Source organism: Sebastes fasciatus, chromosome 3, assembly GCF_043250625.1.
Source record: "Sebastes fasciatus isolate fSebFas1 chromosome 3, fSebFas1.pri, whole genome shotgun sequence".
In the NCBI taxonomy this organism is placed as follows: domain Eukaryota; kingdom Metazoa; phylum Chordata; class Actinopteri; order Perciformes; family Sebastidae; genus Sebastes; species Sebastes fasciatus.
In genome coordinates, this window is record NC_133797.1 from 9,912,074 (window position 1) to 9,923,445 (window position 11,372).

An 11,372-nucleotide genomic window follows, 5' to 3' on the forward strand; every position below is an offset into this window, starting at 1 on the left:
CACGGCGTTGTCCGGTCTGGGTGTTGTCCGTTTTTTTGTCTTACAACTTTAACCCTTTCACAGTGTGTTTTCAGTTCATGAACCGCATCTCTGCATTGCTCTCATGCGGCGGTTACTGCTGATAACGCCGTCCTGACCAACAGCGCCGTCGCGGAAGTGTAGCACCCACCCTCCAGTTCCCCACCAGGTTAACATTGTTAGTTCTTATAAAGCGTCTCGAGTTAACTTCTGTTATGATTTGACGCTATATAAAAATAAATTGAATTGAATTGAGCTCTGTCAGCACTGTTGCCTTTGTTTTCATTGTTAGCACTGTTAGCACCGTTAGCTGCGAGCCGCCGGCTCAGCCGTCGCCATGTTGAGAGCCGTTGAGAGGCAATGGAAATACTCCCAACCTCACATTTAGCACCTTTAACCTTTTTTTTTTTTTTTTTTTAATCTATAGAAAATAGGAATAATATGTGATTATAATTAATAAAACAGTGAAATTTGCTTATTTTTATTTTTTTTTTACATTTTGAGACACGTCTTAGAATCTCTGACACAGGTGGAAATAAAATCAGACGTTCCCTTTAATGTTCATGTCCATGTTTCAATATGTCATTCACCAATTCAGTGCAAAATAACTGGCCTAATTAGATTTAGATTAAAGAAGGCCAGAATCTGCTTCAGAGGAAAACTGTAGACTAGTGGAGGAATGAACATGCAGGGCTCGTCTTTACTGAGAGGAAAGGCTGCTCTTAAATGGTGTTGTTGTGCATTTTCTCTCCACTAGATGGAGCGCATGATCACTTTAATATACTGTATGAGTCCCCGACTCACAACTAAGTGATGCTTTCCATTACAGTCACCAGGCTGTGAAAGTATGCAGGCAGTCAGACACTGATGATGACAGGAGTTCAATCTACAGAGAGCTGAAAACAGCTCCGTCAGAGGCCCAATCACTTTCCAAACAGCACCATAGATGTGTGGAGTGAAGTAACCAGTAGAGAGAGTGTATATACAGCCTACTTTTCTTTATTTTTCTTTATTTATTCTTTATTCATCTTTTATTTTATGATCTGAACACAGAGAAGTGAGGGAGACATTTAATATGACGACATAAGGAATCAATCCGAGCTCTCTGGTGCTGTCAAAACACCTCACAATGCAGTTCCTTCTCCTCGCAGCGTTGCTCCTCTTTACGCACGACCTCACCGGAGCTGATAAGTGCGCGTCCCGCTGCGATGTGAGCTCGTGTCCGAGCCCGCGCTGTCCCGGAGGGTACGTCCCGGACAGGTGTGACTGCTGCCTGGTCTGTTCCCCCAGAGAGGGAGACCCCTGCGGCCGCAGAAACGAGCTGCCCTGCGGGGACGGACTGGAGTGCAGGCTGCTGGCTGCGGGGAAGCGGCGGGGCTCCAAAGCGGGAGTCTGCCGGTGTGAGACGGAGACCGTAGTGTGCGGGAGCGACGGGAAGACGTACGGTAACGTGTGTAAGATGAGAGCAGCCAGCCGGAAAGCGGAGCAGAAGGGGAGAGCCGCGGTTAACCAAGCGAGCAAAGGAGCCTGTGCCCAGAAAGGAGCAGGTAGGGCGGCTGGAGGCTGGTTGTGAGAGGGCTGCAAGCCTGGAGGGGGGAGGACATTCACTTCTGGGTTGGGGTAATAAAATGACCATATCTATTCATAAAACATCCTAAATTATGGTATACATGTGTGGTTTATATGTGCTTATACTACAATATGATCTTATTTTGCACATCAAATAGTGTAGAGTGCCTTCTCATCAAATCACCACAAAGAAAACCTAAACTGTAGTTCAGATGTTTGAACAATATATATATTGTTTTTTCATCATACCTGGTACAGTAAGATGGGCATTCAAAACAATATCTGTGATAGAGCTGCAACAGTTAGTCGATTTATCCATCAGTAGCCTGATGTGAGAGGGCTGCAGCCTGGAGGGTGGAGGAAATTAATTGAAAATGATCATACCAATTCACAAAACATGCTTAAGTTGACTGTATATGTGTGGTTTATATGTGCAATTTGATCTTATTTTGCACATCAAATAGTGTACAGTGCTGCCCTCTCATCAAATCACTACAAAGAAAAACTAGTCTAGACTTAGACTGTAGTTGAGATGTGTATTTTATCATGATATTTGACTTTATACTTCATACCTGATACAGTAGGGTGGACATTCAAAACAATATCTGTGATAGAGCTGCAACCATTAGTCCATTTATCCATCTGTAGCCTAGATCATCAGGAGATTAACTGGCAACTATACTTTACGCAATAATCAAATTGGGGTGTTACAGTTGCTCTTATATAAACATAAAGAAATGTAAGAAAAAATAAATAAAGGAGCATGTAACATGTAATGCAAGAATATATAACACAATATGTGTAGAGAAATATAAGTAATAATACAAATAAGAAATGAGAAATTTGTACAAATATGTGCATTAATACACAATATGTAGCATATAACCACAGAGCAAATAAGTAAATGCAAAATGCTGAGAAGTGGGATCTATTAAGTGTGTTAAATATAAATGCGAGAATAGTATAAATAAGAATTAAATAAGAATAGGCTATTTCCTGAAATGTACAATATAAATGTAGTATTAATGCCAGGGTATTGCACAGTTGAATTATTGCACACTATTTTTCATTTCAATGAAAATTGAAAACTTGCTGGTGCTAAATTGTGTTTAAATTCTACAGTAATGATTGTGAATGGTGTGTGTGGTGTGTGTGTTTATGTTAATGCAGTGCGTTCTTCATGTCAGTACAGGTCGTACCCTTGTCCATCCCAGCAGCCCTCGCTACAAGTTCAACTTCATCGCTGACGTAGTGGAGAAAATAGCACCTGCTGTTGTCCACATCGAACTGTTCATAAGGTGTGTGTGTGTGTGTGTGTGTGTGTGTGTGTGTGTGTGTGTGTGTGTGTGTGTAGAGATGTGCTGAGAGATGCTAGCTCCATTAGGAGGAGGGCGTGTTGTGTAAAAGACACACCAGTGTTTTGTATCAAACAAACAGTACAACGCAGAAATTTGTCCCTTCAACCTTTGCATAGTTAATATTGTGTCAGTGCACATGCAGTAATGAATGGAAACTTAATCCAACCTGGACCCGGCCACCTGACCTTGGCCTTTCTCTCTCATTCCCTGTCTCCAGACATCCCCTGTTTGGTCGCCACATGCGCCTCTCCAGCGGGTCTGGATTCATTGCTAACCACTCAGGTGTGATTGTGACCAACGCTCACGTGGTAACCACAGCGGCGGCGGGGAGGCCCCAGCTGCGCGTGCAGCTCCACGACGGCGACGCGTACGAGGCCACGGTCAGAGATGTAGACAGGAAGGCGGACATCGCCACGATCAAGGTCAATCCCCAGGTGAGAGCATTTACATCCAAAGGCAAGATCATGACCACTTTCTTTACCCTTTTCTCTTCGTCCAAATTGAAGTAAAACACGTTATATTCCAGACATTTCTAACACAAAAAACATTCTGCACTATGGCACAATAACTCACATCCCGACACACGTCTGTGCCACGTTCTGACAGTTTTCTGCTAGACATTCATAGTGAGATACTTTCCTAAACACCAGCTCTGTGACTCAGAGACACCGCGCGGATGTGTGTATTCTCACACCCATATCTCACATACTTAGACAGTTTTGTAAGCATTAAGCTCTTCTTCATTTCCCTCTCTGTCTGTCGGTTTCTCTTTTGCAAATACATTTTGCCTTCATCCTTAGTTTGCATTTTTCTCTCTTCCCCAATATGTCTCCATCTGATACGCCTGTCTGTGTTGGTATGTTTGATCCATGTGCGTCCATGTGGGAGCAGAAGAAGCTCCCTGTGCTGTCTCTGGGCCGTTCAGCTGATCTGAGACCAGGGGAGTTTGTGGTTGCTATTGGCAGCCCCTTCGCCCTGCAGAACACCGTCACCACCGGCATCGTCAGCACCACTCAGAGAGACGGCAAGGAGCTTGGCATCAAGGACTCAGACATGGACTACATCCAGACTGACGCTATTATTAATGTGAGCTCACCAAAACACACACACACACACACACACACACACACACACACACACACACACACACACACACAAACATCCCTGTACTTCTGTCTTTGTGAGGACCCTCGTTGACATAATGCATTCACCCTAACCGTAACCATCACAACTAAATGCCTAACCAAGTGGGCAACTCCACTGTCTGAAAAGTGAAGCCAATGCAGAAGTGTCTTAAACTTGCATTCTTTCTAATATCCAACAGGGGGCGACTCCTCTGGTTGCAAAAAGAAGTCTGATTGTATAGAAGTCTATGAGAAAATGAGCCTACTTCTCACTTGATTTATTACCTCAGTAAACACTGTAGACATGAGTTTACAGTACGTATTTTGTTTATTTGGTAAATTATGGTCCCATTTAGAGTCAAATAAACCATAAAGCAGGGGATGCTTAAGGGCATGGCTACCCCTTGAGATTGACTGGTCGCTACCATGGTGTTGTCCGGTCTGGGAGTTGTCCTTGTTTTCGTCTTAGAACTTTAACATTCACACAGTCACAGTGTGTTTTCAGTTCATTAAAGTTAAACTTTTTTGGTCGCCTAAAAATGTCTTATTCAGTGTTTGGTTGTACTTAGCTCCCCCCTCTCGTGTCTCTTCTGGTTTCAAAAGACCAAGATGACGACGGCCAAAATGCCGTTCTCGAGGCTTCAAAGCTGTAGTCCACAAACCCATGGTGACGTGATGGTGACTACGTCCACTTCTTATATAGTCTATGGTCTAACCCTAACCATAATTCTAACCTTAACCTTAAAACTAAGTCTTAATCCTCAAACAGACCTTTGAAGAAGTGAGGACATGTCCAAAAATGTCCTCACTATGCTGTTTGAAAGCACACACTCACACACACGCACGCACGCACGCACGCACGCACGCACGCACGCACGCACGCACGCACGCACGCACGCACGCACGCACACACACACACACACACACACACACACACACACACACACACACACACACAGGTCATTTGTTCAGGACAGATGCATTTAGAGATTTTTTTATTATATATGGATTTTGGTTATTTGCATATGTGTCAGAATCATTGATGTGATTGTCTCTGTCTCATATTTCATCTGATCGGTGAGAAGTACGGGAATTCTGGAGGACCTCTTGTTAACTTGGTGAGTAGTGTTGTGATGACATACAGTATATGATTGTAGAAGATTATTCAGTGAGACTGTCAGAGGTCCACACTATCTTATAGTAATTATTATTATTTTCAATTAGAATACTAACAAATCAAAATAAATCAGTGTTATAGAAATATTGTCATTTGATGCTGAGAGTCCGAAAATATCATCATATAACAGTCAAATGATGTCCACACAACTGTGATAACAACTCCTCCTACTACTCATTCTTCTCCTATATTACTACTGTGAAAATGTGTGATTTGGGACTATATAGATAAAATTGCTTGATTTGAATTCAAATTCAACTGAAAGAATGAAGTAAAAACAAAACGGCCAAATCCTATCAACCTGTACCTTTAAACTATGCACAATTTTTCTATAAATGTTTAAATTATATTATGGCCTCTAAATGTTGAATGCATTGGCCAAAGTGTACAACAACACTTGGTGCAGCGTACAGTTGTACATGTGTGTGAGTGTGTGTGTTTCTTTCAGGACGGTGAGGTGATAGGCATCAACACTCTGAAAGTGACAGCGGGGATCTCCTTCGCTATACCCTCAGACAGAATCAGCCGTTTCCTCACAGAGTCACAGACCAAACACAGCCAAGGTCAGAGGTCAGCGCTTGAGCGGCACAGAGAAGCTAATAGCAAATAGATTCCGTTTTTTTGTTGTTTGAGATCTTAATGCCTATGAAGTGGTTATTTTATAGTGTTTCTCAGTTAATCCCATTGTTGTCGTTGTTGTGACAGAAAAGACAAGACTGCAAAGAAGACTTACAGAGGAACCACAGTCTGATGCGGGTGAGAGCTACTGATGTACAAGCGTCTGTGTCCCATGACGGGTCACTTGCTTTCTCCAAGATTAAGTTATACTTTTGTGTTGTTGTCAGAGGTGTCAGAAGAAATTCAATTCAGCATTTAGATGAATAATGATGGACTTGTGACCCATTATCTTCCAGTGAAACTAGATTCTGTAACATCTGAAAAGAAGTGACGTTAGTATTAGCGTTAGTATTGTTGTGTTTTTGTGTGTCTCAGTCTAGTAACAGAGTTGAAACGTCAGAATCCAGACTTTCCTGTGGAGTTTTGGTGCAACAGGTCATAAATGACAGTCAAGCAAACAGTCAAAAGTATGTTCATATATCAGGTTAGAATAAAATCGGTTGGAGCTAATTAGCTATGATAGCTTCCTCAGTTTGGACTCTTGGGATCAGCACTGTCCACATTCATTTTGGATTGGTATGGCTATTTACCAGCTTGCTATTGGTCAACGGCGTGAATTTGGGTGTCAAAGTTCACAAAAGTTGAAGTTGAAATTTGTGCAGATTGACTTTACGCTCACACGAGCAAACCCCCTGAATGCTGCGATTCCAGCGATAATTGGATTTTGCCTCTAAATCTTCGCTGTTTTAACCCTCACCTCCTTATTTTTCCGTTTCTTCCAGGCTAACAGAATCTGTTCTATCTGTCGAGCCGATGCCTCTGAGTTTCCAGCGGGATTCTGAGTGACATCATATCAAAACCCACAACCCCTGACTCCATTTTGGATGCACCAACCAGTCAGTGAACTTCTCTCCTCCTATCATACGCTTCCTCTCACACATCCTGCCACATAACGGGGACCAGTGCTCCTTATTCCTTCACTCTTTATCCCCCAGGCAGGACACTGAACAGTAATTCTCACCTGGGGTCAGCAACTTTCTACTGACTCACGTTCACTTTATCGCTGGACTTCCTCGGCCTTCTGTTACACCTCTACTACTCTGCCTTCTGCTCATGGTTACCCCGTTACTATGAATGGCCTTTGAAACACATACACACAGTGTCATGTGTGCGTGTGTTTTAGTGGACGACAACCAGTCCAGACCACTGAAGACATCCATGAGGTGTTGCAGCCTGAACAGCCTCTCCTGCTTGATGATGACTTACTATTCAACATCCAGCATAACGAACAGGACAGTATAGTGGGATTAAAGTTCCATCTGCCCATGAGCAACATACTGCAAGGAATTATAAAATAGCCATATATGGAAATATTAACTGATGTGAAGTGTGTGCAGCTTTCACCTATCTGGTGATGTATACTTTGTGTGATGGATTTGATTTGCTAGATTTTTGGGTGTGTTTTATCAAACAGATTCTTAAATACAGTAGTTTATTACTATACTCTACTAAATACTAAAGTATTTTGCACTGTATATTGTATGAAGAGTAAAAGCTCCCAAACAAGAAGCTGTGCTCTGGTATGTATTTGTCTGCTCAGCAGCTGTTGTCCATCTGCACAGACGGCACCTTCGACTCCTTTGTTTATGTCTTCTCTTCCCTCCTCCCTCCCACTCTGCCTCGTAGAGACGTTCTACTAATTTAAACAAACCAGAGCCGACACCTAGACCCACACAGAGCACTCACACACTGAGCCAAGTCAAGCTGTTACTGGAAAACTCACTTTTATCCTCTCCTGTTTTGGTAATGGAAATCCTCATGCATAACGTGTTCTGAACCTTGAAGTTAAGGACAGAAGAAATCCCAGTGGGTCTGGTGTTTTTTTTTAGATAATCCAAATTCAGCTTGAACTAATGACAAAACCCAGCTTGGTAGCATTTGCTTCAAAATAAAATAAAATGCAGTTATGTATAGTTGACCTGATTAAACACTGTTCTTTGTGGCTTGACATGACACTGTTTTAGGACAGTGTTACTCTTGATTTGTACAGAATGTCTCCTACACCTAAAAATGTCGGTTGGTATGATATCTTACGAAAAAGTTATTCCTCTTTTTTGGTTTGTTTTCCTACGAATGTCCAGCAACTGGTGTCAATTTACGCTCGTTACATGCATACAGTCTTTTCAAAATAAACTTCCGTCTTCACAGGAAACAACTTCCTTAGGTGTAGGCAAGAAAATTACTTAGTTAAGCTTAGGAAAAGATCAACTTGGTGAGGTTTAGGCAACAAAACTACTAAAATACGCTTAGGAAAAGATTGTGGTTTGACATAAAATTACTCCAGATTTGGCGTTACTTGTGTGACAAATAAATCAACGTTGACTTCTGGTACGAACGCCGGTCTCCTGGTGGAAAGTCTGGTATTTTTTGACCCACCCATCCACCCTGTCCTCCTCCCTACGCGGCGTTCGACACTATTTATATTTCGTAGGTATAGCTACGAACAGTGTTTGAGACCAGCCTGACCTGTACTGTACCTGTACAGGTCATAAACTGGACCCAGACAGACAATCCTTCATGCTTATGTGAATAAAGACTGTGGTATGTTACTATTGGCTGCGACACTGTGAAAGAAATACACAGAGGGACGATGGGAAAAAGAAAAGAGGTCGGGATAGAGATTGAGAAAAAATGGGAAATGGGCTGAGAGAATAATAGATGACAAATTGCTACCATATCACCCAGCAGGAGTCTGCCTTTAACATGCTCTCAGCTGAGTGTGTGTATGTGTGTTTATGTGCCGCTGACCCAGTTGCTTGAAAGCGTGTGTGGTGTTTTCTAGTCTTGCCAAGACATATTGTCAAAGCAGAGCGCCAGACTACTTCAGCGGAGCAGATGGGGGACACAGCTGTTTTTCCTTAAACGGACAAAATAAAAAAATAAAAACATGCTGCTTAAATTAAAGATATGTGTGCATCACATACATTAATCTACAATGGAATATATGCAGTACATTTCCCATAAGGCCCTGTTGAAGCCATGGATCAATGAATGTATCACCATCTAGAGGCCACATGGAGTCAAGTCTGGTTTAAATTAAACCCAAATCATGATTCACAAATAGACCACTAGATGGCGTGTTGGGTATAATAATTTGCTCCTGACGTGGCAACTGATGCTCTGATTATAAGGCTACTGTATATGTGAAGTATAGCCACTGAAGCAGTCCACATATAGCTCTGGTTTCTAATGTTGAAGCTACAGTAGAGTGCACTGGATGAAGGACTATTATGACCACTGAAATGTTAATCGACTATACATTTTTAGATGAAAGGTAATTTACGTCAATAGACGTCATTGGAGATTTGAGTATGAATTTATGGACCCTGGAATGTTTGTACCACCTATTTATGTTCTGATGATGTTAGGGTTATCTGGGCTTGGGCGTGGAGACCACAAATAATGACAGAAAGCCTGCGTTACAAGCTGGAGGTCTGGAGTTTTAAAGACATGTCAGTCTCAGACCAGTCAGGGAGGGTATGGCAAAACCTGGGATCCAGCATTTGACCCATAGTGGCTAAAAATAAGAGTATCTCAGCCACTGATGCTGTAATTTTAACCAGTCTTTGTGCAATCTGTCTCTCATGTGTGTCCCAATTTTACAGAAGTGCAATAATAAATCACTGGAGCACTCCTTGGAATTGGAATCCTTTAGCCATACATTATATTGGCCTGTCTTGAGGTTGAATTTTTCCATTTTGTTTGTCGACATTCCCCTCTAGGACATTTTTTTTGACCAGGAAGAACATTTATGGTCTGCTATATCAGACATTTGAAGGCCCTAAATACCTATTTTCTCAATCAGCTTCTCCCTATCAGTGATGGAGTCATACCCGAACACACAGTTTTCTGCCAAAGATAGAACAGATTTGGTTAATTTACATGAGAGATATCTGTATTCGTGTTTTTTATCTGAGCTCTACGCAGTTGTGAAGTGTGCTGCTGGACACAGTTGGAAAAATGGTGATGTAATTTATTTCTGTGTACCGATCAGGATTTGGAAACATTTGAATTAAAGCTCTGATGACAGTTGTGGGATTGTTGCTTATGTTGCCAACACTGTCAATGAAATCAGTCCCAGAAAATTTCTAATAAAGCAGATTAGTTTAGCTTTATTAGTTCTGGACTGTTAAAGGTGCAGTGTGTAGGATTTGGCTAGGATTAGGATCTCATGATGTTTATCATTCAGAGAGAGAAAGACGTAAAGACTGAGGGACGTTTACAGTAGGGCACAATCATAATGCCCTATGTAATATCAAACTGTGAGTCATCTGCGACCTCAGAACCTGATGACATTTTGAGTGCCATCAGCAGCTCCTAATGGACGCTAATCATCTCTGCTGTTTGCAAACAAACACACGCACTCATGCATTTTATGTGCTACTCAAATTAACGTGAGATGGAAGTGCCTGCTATCAACTGATACTAATATTGAGCCTGTAATCTCTAATAATGAAGAATAATAAACCCTATTGAATTTAGCAGTGGTGGAAAGTAACAAAGTACATTTACTCAAGTACTGTACTTAAAGGAGCAGTGTGTAGGATTTAGTGACATCTAGTGGTGAGGTTGCAGATATCAACCAATTTAAACCTCTTCCGTGTGCCAAGCGTGGAGGAGAACTATGGTGGCTGACACGAAAATGCGAATGGCCCTCTCTAGAGCCAGTTGTTGTAAGAGTAGCGTAGGTCATTTGGAAAAATTTGGAGATAGTTTAACTCTGAGAATATCAAGTGAATGTTCAGTGGAAGTTTCAGTTTGTGCAGAAATAAATGCTGCAGTTTCTCAAGACCAGCAGAGGTTTCCCGTGTCTTATTTCCGGGCGGCTGAGTGGAGTGACGCCGTGGGTTAACTCCGGAGAAAGTAGCGTTATCAACTCCGGCCCAAGCAGAAAAAGTTAGGTTTGTCCGTTCTAGGCTACTGTAGAGACATGGCGGCCGGCTCCGTGAAGAGGACCCGCTCCCTATGTAGATATAAACGGCTCATTCTAAGGTAATGAAAACACAACGATTCTCATTTTCAGGTGATGATACACTAAAGAAAACGTACCTATTAAAGGCAGGGTGGACAATCTTGAGAAACTAGCAAGAGTAAACTACATTTTAAAAATGATCCAGCCAAAAAAAACAAGCCTAGTGTTGCCAACTCTTTTCTAATAAAAGTAGCTAGCAGCATTAGCTGCTAACTAGCTCCTAAAGTCCCTAAATCGAGAGAGAAAGTCGCAAGTCGGTAACACTGACAGTCCGTCCCTTCAGGCCTCCCTCCAAAGCCACTCCCCCAAAATTATCATTACCAACATAAACGTATCATAATGAACGTAAACGAACATGGCTATTGTTAGTACTCACAGGTGTCAAACTAGTAGCTTGTGGAAGACTCCGGTGACACACAACGAGTTCACGGCCAGAGTGTGAACTAGGCTGTAAGGTAGGTTTATTACAGTCCTGC

General features: G+C 42.1%; 1 protein-coding gene across 2 annotated transcripts; it reads left to right on the top strand.

Moving 5' to 3' along the window:
* Positions 1-850: 850 nt before the first annotated feature.
* On the top strand, positions 851-7,183 carry htra3a (HtrA serine peptidase 3a). 2 transcript variants are annotated; one of them, XR_012593205.1, is made up of 9 exons: positions 851-1,565; positions 2,780-2,885; positions 3,163-3,379; positions 3,837-4,031; positions 5,155-5,187; positions 5,695-5,809; positions 5,952-6,002; positions 6,647-6,760; positions 6,864-7,183. XR_012593205.1 is itself a non-coding variant. In XM_074628808.1 (8 exons), the coding sequence occupies exons 1-8, from the start codon at positions 1,148-1,150 to the stop codon at positions 6,649-6,651; spliced, it is 1,140 nt and encodes a 379-aa protein (XP_074484909.1). In that variant the 5' UTR covers positions 851-1,147; the 3' UTR covers positions 6,652-7,183. The 2 variants fall into 2 exon arrangements, 1 of the variants encoding a protein (XP_074484909.1); XM_074628808.1 differs by having other exon boundaries at positions 6,647-7,183.
* The last annotated feature ends 4,189 nt before the right edge of the window (positions 7,184-11,372 follow it).

Coding starts and splice junctions, on each gene's coding strand:
- htra3a (XM_074628808.1), top strand. CDS start 1,148: ATGCAGTTCCTTCTCCTCGCAGCGTTGCTCCTCTTTACGCACGACCTC. Junction 1,566..2,779: donor CTGTGCCCAGAAAGGAGCAG/GTAGGGCGGCTG, acceptor ATGTCAGTACAG/GTCGTACCCTTGTCCATCCC. Junction 5,810..5,951: donor ACAGACCAAACACAGCCAAG/GTCAGAGGTCAG, acceptor TTGTTGTGACAG/AAAAGACAAGACTGCAAAGA.